Here is a 21,977-nt window from a genome sequence, read left to right as displayed (position 1 = left end):
TCAGCAGGACAAGGATTGAAGCCAGGATTTCACTGATTTTATTTTAGACAATGCCTTTTGTTACAGTTCACTACAATACCATAAGAGAGACTGTATTTTTCATTATGAGAATGAAAAAATGTACATTTTAATTACATGAGTTTGCCTGGAGCATACCTTGTTTTTCCTGATGTACATATGCACTAACATGAACTGAAATCCTCAGTTCCAAGAAAATAAAGAAATACAAGAGACAGTGTTGGTAGCCTGCCATCCTTTAGCTTTACATGAATACAGATCCTTGGCAGCTTCTTTTTTCTGTTCTTTAGAAAAGATGGAGACCCCACATACCAGTTTCTTTAATTATTCTAGACATGTGTCATGTATTGGCCCGATTCTTTTTCACTAAATTCAGTGGCACTGATTTTATTCAGAACCAGAAGTTAGGACGGGGGTGCTCAAACCCTGGCCTGTGGATCAGATCCAGCCCCCAGGCACCATGTAATTCAGCCTCTGGGGTTCCCCACAAATTCTATGGGGAACCCCAGGGGCTGTGGCCCTGTGTGCTAGATTGGGCAGCGCAGGGCTCCTGGAGCCTGATCCAGCCTGTGGACTGGTCCAGCACCATTCACCTGGCCCACAGGACCAAAACACCACTAAGTTAGGACTATGAGCTACTGCTGTGAGCCTGCTGACAGACTGAGCCAGATTCAGATAAAGGTAATGGATTCAGCAAGTGTTATTATATTTTGAAAGAAGTTATTTAAATTTTTTTTCCAGTTTTATTGGATTTGAGGCTTTTGTTTTTTTACAATTGAAAAGAAAAAAGGTGGAGAGACACTCTAAAACACCTTTGATTTCACTGGTCTTTATCCCCAAATAGGATTTCCTAATTTATATTACAGTTTGTTAAAAATATAGACATTGCAAAATATATTTAGTCACCTTTACTCTGTCACTGAACTGGTATTTTGTGATCATCATTTCTTGCAAGTGGCAAAAGTCTGCATTCATTTCCACTCCATATAACTGGAATGCTGAGCTGTAAAGACAGCCCTGTACTAAGGAAAGAAAATATAATAACTGAGATGTCTTTAAAGTAGCCTGAAATGGAAAAAATAAGGGTAAAGTACGCTGCAAAGTGAAAAACTCCAAGATTACAAGCAAGTAAAAATGTGTTATTGGGTAAAGTCAAGTCATTTTGAAATAATATGGATAGGAAATGCACTAGAGTGGACAGCTACAATTTTTTTAAAGGTTAAGACTCTGTTTTGGCAGTTACACTTAATATTTTATCAATATTACCATTCAAAGGAAGGAGTTGAGCCGAGAGGCCAAAACAAGATAAAGGAAATTAAGCTGCGTATCTAGCTCTTACACTTCAGTTGGTAAATAAATGGAAATTGGCTGAAAGAGAGGAAACATTAAAGCAGTATAAACTGAATCATGGAAGTAATTTGCAACAAGGGGAAAAAGCTCAAAAATAAAACAACAGTCTTACAGAATGGTGGGATTTTTTTGTATTTAGGGAGGAGATGGAAGATATCTTTGAAACAGCAAAATCCAACCCCTCCCCCCATGACACCCAATGAATAAATATAGAATTCAATCCACAAGATGGTATATGAGAGACAATTTGTGCCCATACTTCAATAGGTGAACTCAGAACAGGATCTCTCTTAAAATGAACAACACTACATATAAAAGTACTTCTTGTATGTGCATATAAAATGTAAATGTATATTTTACCATTCATCAATAACTCAAAATTATTCTAAAGTAGTTCATCTTTTGACTGAGATTATGGAAAGATTCTGTTCAAGGGGAGGAAGAATTTCTGAGATAGCATGAATGCCTGAAAACTTGGGGCTATAATGGATAAAATGCTGCAACTTTAACTGCAGCTTCATTTACAATGAACACTGTAATTACATCTAGTTCATTATAGGAAAGACAAGAGTATGCCAAACATACAGAATTTTTCAGATGTCCATGTACCACAACTTGATTATTATAGCTTTCTGAAGCCCTTCAACCCTATGGCCAGAAAAGCCGCCCGTGCACAGAAAGTGAGGCAAATTGCCAGTTCTGTAATGCGAGCCAAGAATCTGATGAAAAGGAGACCTATTCTTTTAACTACGTTGCTCCTTCCTCTTGAGGCTATCTTCCATTATAACAGCATGAATGTTTCAGAGCTTCAAAAAAAAAAAAAAAAATTCAGTAAGCATAACAGCAAAGTGTTACCATTTAAGGATCTGATTGCACAAACATTTACAGATGGGAGTAACTTTATTCATGAGCAGTCTCCACTCAGATGAGTAAAATTAAAAGTTCAAGTGTTTCCACTATCAGGGTGTAAAGAGCCAATGACTTTGAGAAAAAGGTGAGGTGTATTAACTGTTATAATTTACACCTAGGCATATTTTGCATTGCTGTTGGCCATATGTTGCACCAATTGTGCCAAAAGCAATCAAAATTCCACTTGAGTTTCCTGATAAAATGTTTTATATGCATTTTTTAAAATGCAGAATAAGGCAACATATTTTAAGTGGTATATAATCCTTCTCTCTGTATTTAGCAGTTTGGTAACTTCATAATGGCATTCACTAACCTCAAGAAAATATATGGTCAGGACAGAAAAAGACGAATTAATTTACCAATAAGAGACTGAGAAGTAAGAAACAGAAGAACAGCCAAAACATCCAACAGCAATAGCCTGTGCTGTTGGACAACAGACTCCTGGCCAATAAATGCAATGGTCTGTGTTTTCATTTTTAAGGGGAGCTGAAGGAGAACTGAACATAAACACCTCCCACTGTGGCCACACTATACATCCTTCTCTGTTGATCTGTCCTCTCAGATCAAGATACAGTTTGGAACAATGAGAGCTGCCAACAAGAAAAGGAAAATGTATGTCACAGAATATGATTTCCTGTGCTAGATTTACCGCGAACAGCACTGCACCGAGCCTGGAGCCAACATCAACCAGAGCCTTTCCTGTCAGGTCAGGCAATACATGTTGATAAAGAAACTTCAGCTCCATGAGGGAAAAGGAATGAGAAATAAACTCTGGGAAATAAGAAAAGAACAAAAGTGTTGGGTGAGCAATTTTTACCAATGCAAAGCTTTCCATAGAACTTATCATTGAAAATATGCCAGGTTTCTTGACAGCTTGCCTACCCCAGAGCAGGGAACCCCAATGTTTGTAGCTCTGGGGGAATCTGCTAAGCAGATCTAGGGCTACACTCCCTTTCAAAGGAGATTTTGAAATCCTCCAAAAAACTGAATTACCTTTTTCTGTACAGCTCTAATAATTATAGTTGCTTGCCAGCGACATCATAACAGCAGTATATTTACTTAAACAATTTGGGACTGCCACTGATCATAGTACCTTAGGTCTCAAAGCAGTGGTACTACAGACTTCCTAGCTGGACATGCTAATAGCTTAAAATTGCAACTGTGTAAAACCTTGACCCTGAATGTTATTGCAATAAAGTACTCAAGCCTTGCAACTTAAGTGTCCTGCCTTGCATTGGGGACACCCCAGAGCTACATCCCATTTAGTAGCAATTTCAGGAGGTATTGTAGCTTCAGCCTTTTGGTGCTCTTCCCCAATATGCAGGTAAAGAATGACACTGCTATGTCAAAAATCTTTGGCTTTTGCACTATATATTTTCCTCTCCAGCAGCCCCGTCTCCTTTGGATGAATGGAAAGTGTCACTTGCGTAGTGGTCATGTGCAAATATATCTGTTTGACCCATGTACTTGGAAAGCTCCTTGCATTCCCTCCCCACATAGAGTGGGGAATAATATGGCCTGCAGACAATGCCAGTTTGGACAAAGTCCTCTATCAGCTGGATGTTCTTGTGAACCATTTTAGTTAAAAACAGTTTGTTTGTGGCTCCCAATACAATGCTTACCTAAAGGTGCAGTCTTATGTGATCCACACGCCACACAATAATTTCTACTCATTTTTCCTTCCTCACACAATGAATCAACAAAGTCGTCATCATAAAGGAATGCATCAACATGAATCATAGGCTCTGGATGCTGATGCATCTGAAAAAGTGACTGATATCAAAGAAAGGAATAGCAAAGTCTTCTCATTTCATTTATGCAGTATTTAACAAAATCCAAGAGCCAGACTCTGGGTCTCATTAATCACTCATCTGGAATCTTGAAATTATGGTGTGCTACTTCCCCATGTACACACCCCTAAGATTCAGGCCAATCAATCCAAACTTTCTTATTTGTGTAGTTTATTTAGATATTTAATGGAATATATTTAATTTTTCTCCAAATCTAATACGGTCTAATCAACTCCTGCTAAACTATTAGACACTCTTAAACTTAAGAGAGCATTCAAACAGGGATCACACAGACCTAACAATATTAGTGGTGCACCGATAGAGATTTTTTGGGGCCAATACTGATGGCTGATTTTTAATGAGCCATATTGGCCGATAACAATCTGATTCTGATATGCAGCCCTGCAGTGTGGAGAATGCTGTTTGGCTGGTAAGTCTGTTGTAGGGGGAGGGCACGAGTGTGGGGGCGCAGATTGAGGCCCCCACAGCGAGGGAGGGAGTAGAGTTGGCATTGGGGCTAAGGTAGGGTCAGGCGCTGCACAGCCGGGGCAGGGCGGGGCATGGGATGGAGCTGTGACTTGTCTAGGGGATGTGGGGGCAGCTCCTGCCGCTGCACACACTATGGGAAGGCATGGGGGGTGTGTGCCCCCAAATCTGTGTGAGAGGGAGGGCAGGCTGCCGCTGTGGGCTTGGGCGGTACCAGGGTCTTCCTGGTGGGGGCTGGGCCAGGCTGCATTTGGGGTGGGTGACAGTGCTGGGAGTGGGGGGCTACAGCGAATTTTGGAGTGGCTGCAGCCCCCCCCAACCCTCCCTCCCAGTGCTGCTGCATGCCCCAAGCACAGCCTAGCCCAGCCCCTGGCTCCAGCCTGTGGTCGCAGCCTGCCCTCCCCCAGGTGCAGATCTGGGGGCAAACACCCCCCCATGCCCTCCCAGGGTGTGCACAGCAGCAAGAGCCACCCCCTCCCTGCCATGTCCTCCAGACGAGCCGTGGCTCTGTCCCATGCCCCACCCCGCCCCAGCTGGGCAGTCCCTGCCCCTGGGGCAGGTCCAGCACCATTCATCCAGCTGTATTCACCCAGCCCCACTCCCACTACGTCCCTCACTGTGGGGGCCTTGATCTGCCGCTCCTCCCATGCCCCTTCTGTCCCCCCCCTCACCCCTTCCCCCACAACAGACTTACTAGCTGGACCTGGCTGCTCTCCATGCTGCTGGGCTGCACTGTGGCTGCGTGCATGCACAGGGCACTTATCAGTCACATTATCAGCCACATCTGACAAAAAAGCCAATTGCCAATACTTTCAATTTTCCTCATATCGGTGGCGATCCAATATGGGACCGATATATCAACGCACCTGTAAACAATATTGATTTAAAGCCAACTGAATTAAACCAGTACAATTCCTGCATGCAAACCAGGATATCTAAATTTTCACTAGATAAGTGGCTGCACCATAGAAGCTGTCAAAGGAAAGTTGGAAGTTTATGCAGGTGAGCTGGGGACTGCCATGCTTTTGGTTCCTTCATGCTGGCTTTGGCATGTAGGAGAAACCAAATGCTTTAGTACTAGTAGGCAATGTTTTTTCCTTTTCCTTGCCACGCTTGGATGGGGAACAGTTGATGGGAAGAAAAAAAAAAAAATGGACATGGAGAGCTGAATTCCTCATTACTCACCTTGGAGGCACAGCAGGCTAAATTTGCTCCCCCCTTCAGCCTTAAACAGCTAAACAACAGCAACTTCATGCTTTAAAATCGGAGAATACTACTAATACACATATAATTATCAATAAGATGGTTATTATTAAGCAATTTTGCCTGTTTATTATTTCAAGGGTATGCATTTCTTCTTTCCTCTTCTCAGTCTCATGATGTGTGAGGACATCCCATTTTTCCAGCTTAGAACTACCTGCAGCTCCTTCAGGAATAAGTTATCTCTGTCCCAGATTGGTTAGAAGGGCTGCTCAACCAGAAAAGATGTTCCTACCAACAAGAGCTGAGGAGCCTGCCTCTTTCAGACCCTGATAGCTCAGAAAACATGAAACAAGAAACCAAAATTATATTCCTCACTGTGAAACCACCAGATGTTGGCCCCGTCTTTTCCAATGTTATGGTTATTATTTAATGTCTACAGTCTAATAGCACCTAGAGACCTTGATTATCATTTTGATAGGCACCTCCCTACATAGCTAAGTCATCCCCATTGCGCTTGGTACTCAACACATAATGAAAGCTGAGCCACTGCCCCAAATAACTTGTAATCTAAACATTAAACTTAATCACAAAGAAGTGAAGTGACTTTTTCCACGGCCACACAGCAGAGATGGGAAGAGAAGCTAGGTCTCCAAATTCCCAGTCCCATGTTTTAAATCATGTTGCTACCATTTTTGCTATTAAAATCTCCAAATGAGTGGCAGGAAGAGGTGAAAAAATTGGCTTACCCTCTGAATAGCAAGATGTTCTGAATTCAGCATTCCTTCAATGGGTAAGCATTTTCTAAGATCTTCAGCAATACTTCTGAGCATAACATCATTATTACTCAGCATGAAGTCATCAAAATCATCTATAAAACAAAACAAATAAATAAATAAACATGCCATTCATAGGTACATCTTGTAGGCTTTTCAGCGACCAGTATAATATAATTGTGACATGTAAATAGTACCAGATGCAGAGGGTTTTATTTGAAGTACATTTTCAAGCCTTTGTTACCTTTTCCAGCCAATGACAGATTTAGAGCCTAATAACTTTGCCCTTTAAAATAAGTGTAGAGTGTTTTTTAAATCCTAAATTATTTTTATATTTATAAATGTATAACTTACACATTTAGTGGGGTCTTTGCCCCCACTAAAATGATATTGTTTCAGTCTAAGATATTAAAACATCAAAGATGCTTTTGAAGTGCTGGAAAAATGACAAAACTCATAGCTCCTTGCAGGCACGTAATTTTTAGAAGTTTCTCTTTATATATACACACACACACACACCATCTTTCAAATAAAATACACAGAAATACTACTAGCAGAACTCATAGACAATACACAGGGCAACAGGTCCAATTACCAGATATCTTACCATTTTGACTCGCATCCAAGAAAAGGTTCCCCCCCACAAAAAAAAATATGGGAATAAAGCCTCATTTTAGATTTGATACTGGCCTAGGCCAGGCAGTGGCTCAACTGTGGCTTTGGCCCTGGGGCTCTGAAGTCTGAGCTGAGCTGCTGCTGTCTGCCTGCCCCAGGCCAAAATGGCTCATTTGGCATGGGAGGGGGGCACATGGCCAGGGGGAGCAAGAAGGTGTGGAGAACCCACCACCTCTCTCACCCCTTACTGTGTCCCACCCACTTACCTTCTGCTCTGGTTCTGGTCCCTCCAGCCCCTTACCTTCTGCTCTGGCCTCTAAGTCCCTGCCGCTGCTTCCCCTACCGCAGCAGGGGTTGGGGAATTAATTTAAAATGATTTTCAATAATCAGATTCTATACATATAAAATTAAACCAAAGTTATAGTTTTCCATGTATAGAATCTAATTATTTGGAGGGAGTCATCCTAAATTCAAAGTCATCTTGGGTTTAGGTAAACAAGGTAAATAACTTCTGCCCCAATATTTGCTCCTATCCGCTTCATTTTAGATCCTTTCCCAAAGCTAATTTCCTTCTAACCAAGGACAACTTGACAAAAAGGCTTCTTAATGCTCCATCTATATTGGGCCCTGAGTTAGTTTTTAACACAGGTCTACACAATATGGATATAAAAAAAAAAAAAAAAAGGGGGGCTCAGTCCCATCCATTAAGGCCTTGCTTACGTTTGGATTATTTTCATCTCAGTAAAAAATTTTTTCTCAAATGCCTTGTCTAGTTAAAATGTAAGCTCTTTGGACAAAGGCTGGTTTCTGCAATGTATACATACTGCACCTGACACAAAATGAGATCCTATTCTTGGTTAGAGCTTTGCAGTTCTTCTGCAGTATAATTATAAGTAAGCATTTTTCACTGCTCCTGGCACTGGTGGGTGTCAGCAGCAACTAAGGTTCAAAACAAGTCTACTAGACACAGTGGTTAATGTCAAGGACTTGCCTATAGTAGGACACCAGATAGTTTTACTACTGGTAGGCTGTACCAGCACCAGCAGTAACGAGCAATTTTATAGCCCAAAGGCCAGTTAAACCACATTTTTTGCCTTGTAGTGACTGAGCCATTCAGTAAATGTGATTTAAGTAAATATGATACTATTCAATACTGCAAGACATTCTCTCCCTACAGAAAATTGTGAACACTGTTTGAAGAATTCCCAAGACTGAGACCACGAGTCCAAATCCTGAATCTCTTACATGACGCTGTAGAATTTAGCGGTGTATACACTTTCAAATAATCTTGGAGAATTCTTCCAGATTTGTTTTCCTGGTAGAAAAATTTGCCCAGAGACCCCTGAACAGACATTTGAATGCTGAACCCCTGAAGAGCAGACAGCTTGTAGTGCTGACCCTGTGCAGCCAAGTGGCCTGTATGCCAGGGGTGGGCAAAATGTGACCCACGGGTTGGATGCAGCCTGCCAGGCCATTCTATCTGGCCCGCAGGGCCCCTAAAAAATTTAGAAAATTTAATATTTATCTGCCCCTGGCTGCCTATCACACAGCCCTCAATGGCTTGCCAAAACTCAGTGAGCAGCCCTCCGCCCAAAATAACTGCCCACTCCTGCTCCATGCGCATATCTCAATGTGCTGTGCAGGCTCTCTCAGTCTGACTGGAAGCAGATGGCAGCAGTGCATAGGGCAGCCCTAATTGACTGCTCAGGGGCAGCCTGTATCTCCCTGCAGCACAATGTGGGGATTGTGAAGAGGTCATGTTCTGCTCCCTGCTTGGCTGGAGCAGTAGAGTCCAGCCTAAGTGACCTATTGTCTCCTGGGTGGGGAGAGGGAGCAGGGGAGAGGAGAAACTCTCCTGAGAGTGATTTAACCCTGGTTCTTTAGAGGTTATATTTCTTTCAGGATAGTCATTTTAACTCTAGAGAAAAATCCTGAATATCTGTATACTTGTAGTTTCCACTAGGAGAGCAGCAACTCTCCCAGGATAAACTGAATGTCTGTACTTGACCTATTACTTCTAAGCCTGTAAGTCAGATAGACTCCATTAAGATTTATTTTGGTTACTGCTAGTTACCAGTTGTATCGCAGTCGCATTGTTCGAAAGCCCTAACTGCAATAGGATGCTCCATTGTATTAGGTATTATTGAAAAAAAGGAAGCCATGGTCATTGTCCCAAAGAACTTGTAATATCATATATCACTTTGTATCTAATGTTATGATGTTTTGGATCAGGTTTTAGGAAAGAAGGCAATTAAGCAAATTAAGTGATATAATTTACACAAGTTATGTGCTCAACTTGGCAGCTCCAGATTAATAGCAGTTTACTTCTATGTCTCCCACTTTCCTCCAGTCCATCCAACAATCTGCAGATTGCTTACAGGGACTGCAAAAGTAGTGGATCTTGAGGAGGAATTTCAAAAGGGCAGTGACTTTATCAGTCAGTGCAGGAAGCAGATGTTCCATGCATACAGGACAGCATGGAAGAGAGCAACAGTGGACTAATGGGTCTTCAAGGCAGGTCTCATTAGTGACGTAGACAGGGCAAGAGAAACTTGGTAAGAGACAAGAACAGATAAGAAAGGACAGACAGACAGACTTGTAAAAGGCCTTAAACATGTAGAGAAGAAGTCTGAACTTGATGAGATGAATGACAGTAGACAGAATTAGGGGAAAAAAAATGGTCACTGGATCAGAACAATGAGCAAGAAAGATGATATTAGCAGCTGCATTTGTATGGACTGGTGACTGTGGACAGTAAGCTCCAACATCTGGCAGTGCTTTTAAACAATAGTTACTATACTGAAGAGCTCACCCAGCTGTTATCCTGATTGGTATCAAATTCACATACAAATTTAAATAAGATGCAGAAAGTGTCACTAGATTACCCACGCTAGTAAGGTAAATCTTCAATATGACCACAGTTAACCCTTTTCTAAATTGTTTAGTCAAAACAAAACAAAAAAAGATTCAATTTTCTTTTCTTTTTTTAAGTATTGTTATTTTTTAAATAAAACCACTTAATCAGCATCACAAAACTGACAGATCTTAAGTTTCACTTTCTGTATGTCAGGGAAAATGCTAGATAAAATGGCTACTATGGTTCTTGGTTGGCTGGGAAAGATATGAAAACCCCAAAAAGTTATGTCCCTGAAATAATTGCCCCCCATATTGCTAGGGAAGCCCCAGACTCCATACTTGTGATTTACTAAATAAAGGGAATGTTCACTGATCCAGATTCTATAAAATCCTTGTAGAGGGAGTATGGCCCAGTAAACAGGACACTGACCTGGTTTAAGATATGGATATGGATTATGTAAAAGATATGGATTATGTATACAGTTCTACCACTGAACAGCTACATGACCTTGGCTGAGTCTTTTAACTAATCTGCATTAGTTTCCCCTTGCCACTTGCCTTATCTAATTACACACAATAAATTCTTAAAGGCAGGGATTGTGTCTTATGAATTTGTATATTATCCCTCAAAATAAGGTTTGCATCTTGGCTGGAATCTCTAGAACAGGGGTTATCATTGTTTTTGGGCAGAGTGCCAAAAAACACTTGCAACCTTGACTTGCAAGATGTTGGCATGCCAGGGGTGGATGGCAGGGGAGCCACGAGGGGACCAATCCTTGTTGTGGCAGTGCAGCCCTGGCCCCTTCCCTGCCATCTACCCTCAGGTGCATATGCCAAGCAAAATGCCTGTGTGCGCCATGCTCTGGCGGTTACTTCAACACAAACAATAACAAACACAATAAAGTCAGTGACCTAAGATCACTTTCTGCAGGTATTTTGTGCACAATGGAGCACTTAAAAACAAACAAACAAACAAACCAACCAACCAAAACCTATAATTGAAAACCATCCTTGGCTTAATTGACCCCAAAAAACAAAACTAATGAAACATGGGTACTGAAAAGCAGACAACTAATTAAAAGTACTTTTCTCCAAGTAGTGCTTCATATTCCACTTCACATATGAATATTACAGGGCACAACCAACAAAGCTGATTGAATCTATAACCTTTGTTTGAAGTTACAGAATAGCAACCTATTAAGTTTCACTTGTGTAATGGCCTTTATTTGTTCACTTAATCTGTGACTAAAACTCAGAATTTGAAAGATTATCTAATTCATAATCATGGAACAGAAATACCCAATACAATAAATTATAGCAGACTGCCTTAGCTAGGTATTTATAGTAGTAGGCATCTGTCTGTCTTGTGAGAGTAGAATTACACTGAGTGAGACATCAGCTCTCTGAATACAATCCTTGCTTGAAAGATAAAGCAGCAAAAAACTGGGCAGTATATATGGAGACACCAACCAGCCCACACACCAGTGTCCCCCCCAAGTATGTTATCATCTGTTTTCCACTCCAAAACCAGTTCCACTGGATCTGCTCACTGTACATTTGTAATTTAATTAACACTTAGAAACAAACACCTTACTGCTGCTCAGCAATAAGGTTTTGGACATTAAATTATTATGTCCTTATATATAAGGTAATAACTCCTACTATCTCACCCAGTCCCAAACAGGTACACTCTTTTGTATCATAAGATTTTCTGGTACTGTTTCCAATAGCTGTCAGTCATTTTTAATTTGATCTTTAACTCCTCTGGTGTAGTGTTTAAGTTAACTTGTTGCTGATTAATCTGATAGAAGTTTGAAGGTTCAGTTTTGAACTACTTAAGTCATATGTTTGTTGTATAATCATTTAAATGTATGCAAATTATGACAGTTTTCATTGATGACTAACCGAATCTATCTAGGTCATGTTCTTATGACATCAATCTCTCTCCTCACGAGACTAATTCTCCCAATGGAACAATGTAAAGGAAATTAATGCCACTTCTCAAAACTAGTGATGCATCAGATCCTAACAGATAACACCTCTGCTCAACTGATCAAATATTTAAAATAGTGGAAAAGACTCCTAATGTATCAGCACCTTAATGCAGATCTAATCCCTTGTCAGTGTGGTGTCTGCTCAGATGCTCTACTCTCACTTCTACTTAGACAATATACTGCTTGGATACACTGTTTATCAAATTAAGAAGCACTGTGACAGGGGGCCTCCTCGGGGCGGATCTCCAAGGCCCGCCCCCTGTCTGGTGGGCAACTGCCCGCCTATCTCGCCCGCCACGCCTTTGATGATAATTGATTCAATCAGATGTCAATTAAGTGGGAGGCTGCCCATCTAGTGCCCCGATGCCAGGGGGTGCTCTCTGTGGCTCCTGCCTCCCCAATACCGCAACCCAAGCCTCACAGATGGCATCATGGTGTTCACATAACCACCGGCCCCACACTGGGCCCCAGAATCATCCATACAGGACCCCTCCATGATCCCCTCCTATCAGGCGGCCATTCCGCCGTCATCTGGGCTACCTAGCCCCGCCCCCGAAGCCATGTTCCCCTCTCGGGTGTGGTCCCCACAGGACCTTCAGCCACTTGCCCTGGCCCACCTCCAGGCCAGTTGGGACCCCAGGCCCCCGGCTCTTGGGCGTCCCTCACGGTGGGCCCCTGGCCCTTTTGACTCCCATAGTCCTGGCCCCAGCTTGGGCCAGTCGAGGGTACTCTCCCCTTCGGGCTGGGTCTCTAGCCGCTCACTCGCATCCTCGGGCCTCACCGTGTCACTACTCCCTTCTCCTAGGGGCAACCGCAGCACCACGCCCTGTACTCCATCACGCTCTTGGGGTCCGCCCTCTCTGGGCCCCCCAACAACACAAGGGTAACCCACCTGGTGGTGGTGGGAGCTAGGGATTAAGGCGCCCCGACCCGCCTTTCACCGGGGGTGATAACTGGCCTGGCATTTCCTGGGGGCTCCCGCGCCACTGAGGCCACCAGGCCACCCACTCCCGGCAGGGTGCAGTTTCAGGTCATGCCCAGGACCAGGAGCCTCCTTACCATCCCCTTGCAGCTCCCCCTTACCTCCGGGTGATCTCAGCAGCCCTTCGGCCAGGTGATGTTGCTGCCTAGGCAGCAACCACCTGCAGAAGCTGGCAGTGGGGGGGAGGGGGTGACTGCAAGCAGTGAGCAGCAACCAGCAGCGATCAGCAACTGCCCACAGAAGCCGCCACCGGTGGCCCACGGAAACCGGCAGCAGCACTGGTGGCAGCTGTCGGGGTGGGGGGGCACGTGGCCCCCACCTCCCCCCTACAGACAGGATTGTAATGGTCTAAAGTTCAATAACTGGTTTGTTGAACTTCAACTCCCCTAGCCGCACAGCACTGCCTCATCTCCTGGAATTGGGGCAGGCAGCAAATAGGGCCAGAGCAGCAGAGAGTGGTAGCCAGGCAGGAAGTGGGGAAGAGGGATTACATGGCAGCATACAATTTAACCCCTTGTGGACTACCAGTTAGACAGTCCTGTTCTTAGGGTATTCAGACCAGTTCGCCATTTGAGAGACATCTTGAGATAAAGTCAAGATTTTAATGAAATGTAGAGGAAGATAAATGTTTATGAAATTGCTACTCATTTTCTTACTGTTATGCTATTAACATTTTTGTAGTGCTACATTACCCTGTATTAAAATACAAAGAACAAAATAAATAGAAAATTATTTTAAAACTATTTGGCAGGAAAAACATATAAGGATATGGGGACTTTTATAGATTTATTCATGAATGACTGAGCAGCAAGAATCTAAAAGTAGATTTAAATTATTTGTTGAGAAAGCTCTAAATACAGTAAAAATAGTTTTAGTTGCCAGTGAGGAGGGTGGCTTGGTGACGCCAGCCACAGGTTTGAAATGACCCCATGAAGTCAGAGGGTCAGTCTCAGCAGTGCCTACATAGACCAAAATACCACAAAACTTACTGTATGAGGGATTTCTTTCTTTCTCTTTTAAGATGTGACCTCAAACCTGAGGTCCCACATAAATATTCTTGCATTTTTCTCATAAAGCATTATAATATGCTGTGGTACATTTTAAATATGAGGAGAGAGAGCTGATACAAAGTCCCCAAGCCAGCAGTTATAGTGAACACCCTTATAAATATCCTGGGAATGTAAATCCAGGCATATATTCAGATCTACTGTTAATTCCCTTATGCAGTCTGCCTCACACTTTTAGAGCTCCAGCTCCTGCCCTGCTTCTGGCAGTGGCGGGGTTTTCACATTACAGTACTGTAGCTTTAAAGGGGTGCTTAATTACACCACCAACAGTAATTCATTTAGCGCTTATGTGCCAGTTCTGTGCTCTGTACAATAAGAGTTGCTTTAGGCTAACAAAGTTGTAGGTGGTAATAACTTGAGCCCCTGATGGACCAGAACCTTTTTCCCTTGAAGGCAATGTTGGCATACTATAAATACCCTCTTCCTCCTCAAACTCCCTCATCTTCATCAGCACATACACAACCCAAGCCAGTTGTGGACATTACACATTTCTTTCAGTACCAACAATTACACCTATTAAAAGTTCTATAGGAGTTTGGATCAGGTGGAAGATAAAAGTTCACGCAATGAAAGCTGAGCCCCAATTGAATGGAATCTTTACAAGAGATTCCCAGAATGACTTGACCTAATAACCCCTGGAGTTTACCCAAGCATTATTGGCAACATTTGAGCATTATCGCAGTAGGATATTAATTATCGTATTTTAAAAATCATCTAAATTAAGACACCATAAGTTCCTGTTGTTCATTCTGACTCTTATTGTTTAATTGTCTTCAAGAGCTAAAACAAATTCAAAAGAAAAATGGGAGCGTAAGTCACTGTGAAATGACGTACATATCGCTGCAGTGTGTGGGAAGATCTGGCTGCTTGCGAAAGAGTGAAAGCAGTGTTGCTAAGCAGCTGCCTGAAAACAGTCACATCTATTTCTACAATGTGAAAAGAATCGGAACTTCTGAAAACTGCAAGACCTGACGAAAATATGACTGGTTATTTTATGCTCTGTATCAGTAGATGAAAAAACCCCAATGTCTTGCCCCCACTTACCATCCCACAACTACTCAAGATTACTTAGAAAAGCTGTTAAATCAAGGACCTGTTCAATGTTGTCTGTTTTAGCTTTGTGTTGTTTATGAATAGTCTTTATTTCAGGTAAGTTAATAATTTTTTGCTATGACAAAAGTACCTTAAGAGAACGTTAAACTGACGTGCCCAGTAACATTTCATACAGTTCATCATTTTAAAAGAATGAGTAAATATCAATAAACCATTTTAAGTAAAAGAAAAAAGCAAGCAATGCAACATGTTACTGAAGGGGAATCTACTTGCTTGGGACTTTACTCTGTGATCTAGGAAAGCTGTGAATGCACTCAGCTCTAGGGTAATCTTGTACTGCACTGTGGTTATGCAGAAATGATGCCCTGCCCAGTAAACCCCTTCCAGACCTAATGTTTCTCTTCAGCTGTAATTGTTGTAGTGCAGCATCTTGATGGAAATAAGAAGGTGATCATAGGACTACAGAAAAAAAGAGAAAATAACGTGCACTTCAGACTATGCCATTTTGCTTCCATTTATTTTCCTCCCCCTTGTTTGAAATGCCATCTCTTCCCATGCTTATATTCAGATCAGCTTTCCCCTATAATTTTAGGTTTTTGCTAAACATTGCTTCTCTCATACCTTCTCTGCATTCCCAGGAACTCTGGGCTCTAAACTTTACTTTAAAACTGTGTAGATCAGACAACCTTTCATTACTTCCCCTAATACTGTTTTCTCTCCACATGGGGCAACCTCAATTCTCTACTTAAATTCAGTTCTAAAGGTAGACCTCAAGGCCAAATTTTGGGCTTTGTCCAGTCTCAGTCTTAATGACTACAGCAATGCTTATAGTACAGTGAAGGACAAATGAGTTCTGTAAGAAGAGTGTGGTAGGATCTGCTCTCTCTCATGACTACTGCAGCTGTTACTCAAAACAACATGACACCCCAAGATTGTTGTGCAAAAGATCTATTTCTGCTTTGGTCCTTAGGCTCCTAGGGAGTTCTCTGGAGTAAAAGCTGATTAAGTTTTAGCTATTGCTCATATGGAACTAGAAACAAAGATAACTAGACCTCTTCAATGCCTAGAGCATTATCTACATGTGACGTTCAGCGTCAATCTTCCAGGACTGCAAAAGTGCTGTAGCCAAATGTAAGCCAAGTGTAACTTAATTCTTAAAGAACTTCATATTATGCAATCATCTTGATACTACTGATAAAGGTTTTCCCAAAGAAACTGCAGAAAGAGAATTTAGCAAATGTAAAGGTGATATAAGGAAACAAACTACTGTGGGTAATAACTGAGAATTCATGAATGGGAAGGGAAGGATTCTTGACTCAACTTATTGTATACACCCCATCATTGACCACAAGATGAACATGAGCCTGCAATGCGATGCGGCGGCTAGTAAAGCGACCAAAACGCTGGCTTGCATCCATAGATGCTTCTCAAGCAAATCCCGGGACGTCATTCTCCCCCTGTACTTGTCCTTGGTGAGGCCGCAGCTGGAGTACTGTGTCCAGTTTTGGGCTCCACAATTCAAAAAGGATGTGGAGAAGCTTGAGAGAGTCCAGAGAAGAGCCACGCGCATGATCAGAGGTCAGGGAAGCAGACCCTACGATGACAGGCTGAGAGCCCTGGGGCTCTTTAGCCTGGAAAAGCGCAGGCTCAGGGGTGATCTGATGGCCACCTACAAGTTTATCAGGGGTGACCACCAGCATCTGGGGGAACGTTTATTCACCAGAGCGCCCCAAGGGATGACGAGGTCGAATGGTCACAAACTACTTCAAGATCGTTTCAGGCTGGACATAAGGAAGAACTTCTTTACTGTCCGAGCCCCCAAGGTCTGGAACAGCCTGCCACCGGAGGTGGTTCAAGCGCCTTCATTGAACACCTTCAAGATGAAACTGGATGCTTATCTTGCTGGGATCCTATGACCCCAGCTGACTTCCTGCCCTTTGGGCGGGGGGCTGGACTCGATGATCGTCCGAGGTCCCTTCCAGCCCTGATGTCTATGAAATCTGTGAAATTTTGCTCTCCAACTAGTTACTTTAATTACTTGATCTTAGATTACCAGAGCACCCACTTTATTCTGGCATTTGATCTTCTATATATGAACTCAAGTTGTTAAGTAAACTGCAATTACAAAACTGTTGCTATGTTAATTTGGGCTGATTCCTCAAATATAATGACTTTAAAATTTCAGCACCAGAGTAGATTTTGTTTATATGCAGTATTAAAGCATCACAGGACTATACCACTTATGGTACAGTTTAAAATAGGGGCCTGAACTATTTGGTAGTTTCTTACTAAGTATTTAAAGTAAGTATGTAGTGATTTGAGCTGGTAGCAAAAATATTCACTTTTAACAGGAGTAAAAAAAGCTCAGGGAATCATCTGAGAAATTACCAACTAGTAAACCTTGCATCTTTTAAGTTGGTTAAAACAATTATTAATTATATTAATTAGCCAGCCTGGCTTCTGTAAATCACGTGTCACTAATTGAGTACAGTTCTCTGAAGATGTCCATGAAGTAGTGAATAAAGGAGAACATTCTGACAGTTCAATACCTTTCAAAGGGTCTCTAACACAGTCCCTCACCAAAAAGCTACTAAAGAAAATAAGTAATCTTAGAAGATAGGACTGGGTCACTATGTCCAGCTCTCTACATTAGCAAGCAACCTTTTACACAAAGAATCCCCAAAACTACCACTTTGAATCCTCACACACAACTTCCCAGGTGCAACAGCAAAACATAAACACCATCCTGTAAAATGATCATATCCCCTTTTCAGTCTCCATTTTGCCAAACTAAACAAGCCAAGCTCCACACACAGTATTCTTAATAAATGCTTATTAATGTCTTCTGCAATAGTATTAGCACCTTCTTGGGTCTACTGCATGCATCATGACTGATCCACCTTTTTCACAGCTGCATGACTGGGGCAGCTCATAGTCATCTTATGATCAACCAATATACCAGGTCACACTCTTCCTCAGGTATCTCCAGACTGTACACCCTCATCTTATAGTTGAAATCTAAGGGGTAAAGGCAAAATACTGTCACGAATCAGGCACTGGACAAAATACAGGAAACTAAAAATGTGCTCAATTTTTATCAGTGAAAAAGGTTAAACAGCCAGGTGCTTCCAGATTCTGTTCTAGGGCCAATGTTTTTATTTGTTAACAAGCCAGAGTCCCTCTGGTTCTCATCTACAGTTCCCAGCCTCATCACCTTAGACATACCATTAATGACCTTCAATCCCTCCTGGGAAAGGATAAGCATCTCTAAGTAGTCATGGGGGACAAACTGATCCTGAGTTACAGGCTGTCCCCCAACCTCAAACAGCATCTCTCAAGCAACAGGCTACCTAACTCACAGCCTCACTATGGCACCAGGCTTTGAAACGGACCCAAGTGTCTTCTGTGTCCCAACATCAATACAGACCGCTTCATCATTGGACCACATTACATGGATTACAGCATCCAAGGTTCATTTACTTGCAATTCTACCAATGTCATATACACCATCATGTGCTTACAGTGCCCCTCCACCATCTACATTGGACAGACTGGGTGATCCCTACATGACAGAATGAATGGATATGACATCATTTGCAGACACACAGGCCTGTAGCAGGACACTTTAACCTCGCTGGACTTCCATCACTGACTTGAGGGTGGTTGTTCTCACACAGCAAACTTGTAAAAACCAACTTGAACAGGAAACTGCAAAGCAAGTAGTCAACCACAGACTGGATTAATTGTGGTTTAAATGGGGACTATGGATTCTTATCCCATTACCTGGATTACTTTTTACGATTCCTGTGTTGTTATGGGTTTAAAGTTTGGTTGCCTATCCCAGCACTGCTCCCCCAGTATCTAATGAAGTGAGCTTCATCTCATGCAAGCTTGTGCTATATATTTCTCACACACACACACACACACACACACACACACACACACACACACACACGTACTTTGGCTAGTCTGGAAAGTACAAATCTACCCCGCTTTCTACTTGATTTCAGACTAACAGCTAAATCTTTTTGTTGTACAGTATAGCCAGCAGGGGGAGCAAGATGACTAGGCAGAGATCACTTCTGTCTCCTAGCAGTTTTCCAGCAACCCTTCTTCCCAAAGCCATATATAGCTATAATTTGAGCTATTTTTGGACCTACTGACAGATGTTAGACCATTGGTATGAAGAGTCTTAGAACAAAAGCTACTTAGAAATTTGCCTATATGGCATGAGTTTAAGATCCAGGTGGTCCTGTTTAGGAGTGCATGAGTAAAGAAGTTCTTGGCTAGTACTGAGAGCTGATGATTAACCAACCAACCAACCATATTGGCCAATCTGATAACTGATATTTAGTAATTGTGCAAGGCAATTTAAACTACTGACATAAACCTTTTGTTTTGTTTTTATAATACACACACACACATCCTGCCTGCTCCAGCTCTCCATGAGGAAGGCAATGACCACCTTATTCACATGCAAGTTTCCCTCTTGCCCACAGCTCCTACCAACAGCCATCCCTGCCAGGCAGAGCAGACCCTTGCGTGGAGAGCAGCACTAAGTGCTTTTGGATCCCCAGAGCATGCCACTGCCTCGGTGCTAGCAGGCCCTGTGCAGCCGAGCTTCCACAGCTGCAGGGGAGAAGCCACTTTTGCAAAGGTGCCCGGTGCCCAGCATAGCGGGATGTCCCTCACGTGGCACTTTACCCCACCCTCACGCGGCCCAATGTCTCCACAGCAGCCCCAGCACTCACACCTCTGCTGCATGTACAGCATTGCCATGGCAGTAGCAGCAGGAGTCAGTAACGACCCCTTTGTTGCTGAGCACAATGACCTGTGACCATTCCCCAGTGCCTCCTCCCCCTCCCGCTGCTTGCTGGGTCCTGCAGTCTGCTGCGCTTGCCAGGATACTCTGGGCACACAGCCGTAATTATCAGCTAAAATGACCAAAAAAAGGCAATAGCCAATAATGTCATTTCACCTTCTATCAGTTGCAATCTGACAGACAACCAATATATCAGTGCATCCCTAGTCCTGTTACTAGTTAATGTTGAGTAAAGCACTATTAAGTTGGGGCCAATGATTAAGCAGACATACTACACGTGTCACTATGACGACGTGATTTAGTACTTCCTTTTGGTACTAAATCTTGGTGCAGTAACAGCCCGTATGCATGGCGCAGTTATTTTTAGCAGCTACTTCACTGTAGTGGTCTGCTGTACCAGGGTAGCACGTCACTATGGTGAAGTAGATGCTAGTCACATGCAGATGCGCATGGATGCTACATCACTGCAGCGCTTTGCTACAGTGAGGTAGTCTCATGTGTAGATGTGCCCACTGATAACAGGAAACTATAGATGCAGATCCAGAGGCAGATTTTTGTGGGTGGTATCTTTTATTGGACCAACTGCACGGTTGGGACAGATGTACCCACAGATCTAAAAGTATTTTGGTCGCTGCATTCACCCCAGCGTGATGTGCCCGTGGCTTCAGTGCATTACCCAGATTCATTCACGTTTTTAAGGTTTTAATGTCAAACCTAACAGCAGGCGCAAGGATTCACGTGCTCAGGACAGCTGAAGGGTGGTAAACTTGGCTGCAGCAGGGTGATGCTGTCAGTCTCATTCACACATATCAGGAAATCAACAAAAAGCTACGGACAGCCACTTAGAAAGGCCTCAGGCCGGAAAAGCAACGTTGGTAAGGGCAAAGTTAGACACCACGCTTGGCCCCACAAAGGCCATGCGAGCGCCCCCATGTTAAAGCTCTGTAATGGACCTTCCACGCCTTGCAAAGCTGCACCACTTCAGGGGAAGGTGATCTCTGGGCCACCTCTGGGCAACTTCACTGCTCGATGGACGTTAAAACGAGGCATCTGCGGCCCCCCAGCATCCCAGGATGCACCGCTCCCAGCCCCCACGCCGGTCCCAGCTCCTAGCCACGCCCCTGTCGTGCCAAGTCCGGGCGCTGCCAGCGATTACGGCATTAACCCTTGCCGTACCCGGCCTCGCACAGCATCTAACGGTAACACAGGCTCAGCGCGGTCCCAGGGCAGCGGGGAAGCGCCCGGCCCGTGCCCCGCGCGGCGGCTGCCGACGCTTACTGCTCGTCCGCATCCAGTGCAGCAGGCGGGGCAGGTCCGCCGCGCGCGTGGCCCGAAGCACCGCCAACACCGCGCCCTGCGCCTCCGCCAGCTCCATCCCCCGCCGGCCCAAGCACGGCGCATGCCCGAGAAAGCCCCCTGCACATCCACCCACCCCGCGCGTGCAGTGCTTCTGAGGGCGCATGTACGTTTCCTCCCACTTCCTGGCTGAAATCCCAGAAGGCACCTGCGCCTCAGTGCGCACGCGTGTGGGAAAAGCCGCGCCGCCTCAGCAGCAGCCCAGCCAACCCTCAGTGCGCATGCGTTGAGAAGCCCAGTCTTTGTTTTGAAAAAGAACCGCAGTGCTCGCAGTCTCTCGGGAGTAGCTCATCTTGACCACGCCCCATCTGCCTCTGCGCATGCGTGAAAAAGAGTTTCCGCCCTCTGGTTACCCGGGTGCAAAAGCCGCATGCGCATAATCCTTGCTCTCTTCAGGGGCGGGGGGGGTTCGCTTCATCTCAACCCGCATGCTCACTAGGAGCCTCTGCCCTGTCCCCTGTCTGGGGGCGGAGCTCGGGCATCCTTAAGGTGGACTGCGGGAACGCGCGTCTTTTCGTGTGACGTCAGCGCAGCTGGTGCGAGGCGAGTCTAGCTTAAGCGGGGTAGGGGGCAGCGGCCCGGAAGCGGAAGTGGTGACCTGCGGGGGGCAACAGCGAGTGGTGACGTTTCCTTGGCCGGCTGGGCACAGCGGCGTTGGCGTCGTGCGGCGCTTCCATCCGGCCCGGAGCGGCCGCTGCCCACT

General features: G+C 44.0%; 2 protein-coding genes across 2 annotated transcripts in view; one reads left to right on the top strand and one right to left on the bottom strand.

The window, feature by feature from the left end:
• Positions 1-21,582, bottom strand: part of LOC102370199 — a 27,702-nt gene extending 6,120 nt beyond the window's left edge. Inside the window, 6 exon segments of the mRNA XM_025201605.1 lie at positions 925-1,035; positions 2,927-3,048; positions 3,900-4,038; positions 6,503-6,624; positions 21,485-21,504; positions 21,506-21,582. Coding sequence (XP_025057390.1) covers positions 925-1,035; positions 2,927-3,048; positions 3,900-4,038; positions 6,503-6,624; positions 21,485-21,504; positions 21,506-21,582 — 591 coding nt within the window.
• Positions 21,583-21,683: 101 nt separating this feature from the next.
• Positions 21,684-21,977, top strand: part of SRP54 (signal recognition particle 54) — a 19,915-nt gene continuing 19,621 nt past the window's right edge. The window contains exon 1 of the mRNA XM_025201577.1: positions 21,684-21,817. The gene's annotated coding sequence lies outside the window, so the exon portion shown is untranslated. The remainder of the gene's footprint in view (positions 21,818-21,977) is intronic.

The sequence above is a fragment of the Alligator sinensis genome, unplaced genomic scaffold, assembly GCF_000455745.1.
Source record: "Alligator sinensis unplaced genomic scaffold, ASM45574v1 scaffold280_1, whole genome shotgun sequence".
Taxonomy (NCBI): Eukaryota; Metazoa; Chordata; order Crocodylia; family Alligatoridae; genus Alligator; species Alligator sinensis.
The sequence above is the reverse complement of the archived record's forward strand: the minus strand, read 5'-3'. Positions and strand labels throughout refer to the sequence as shown.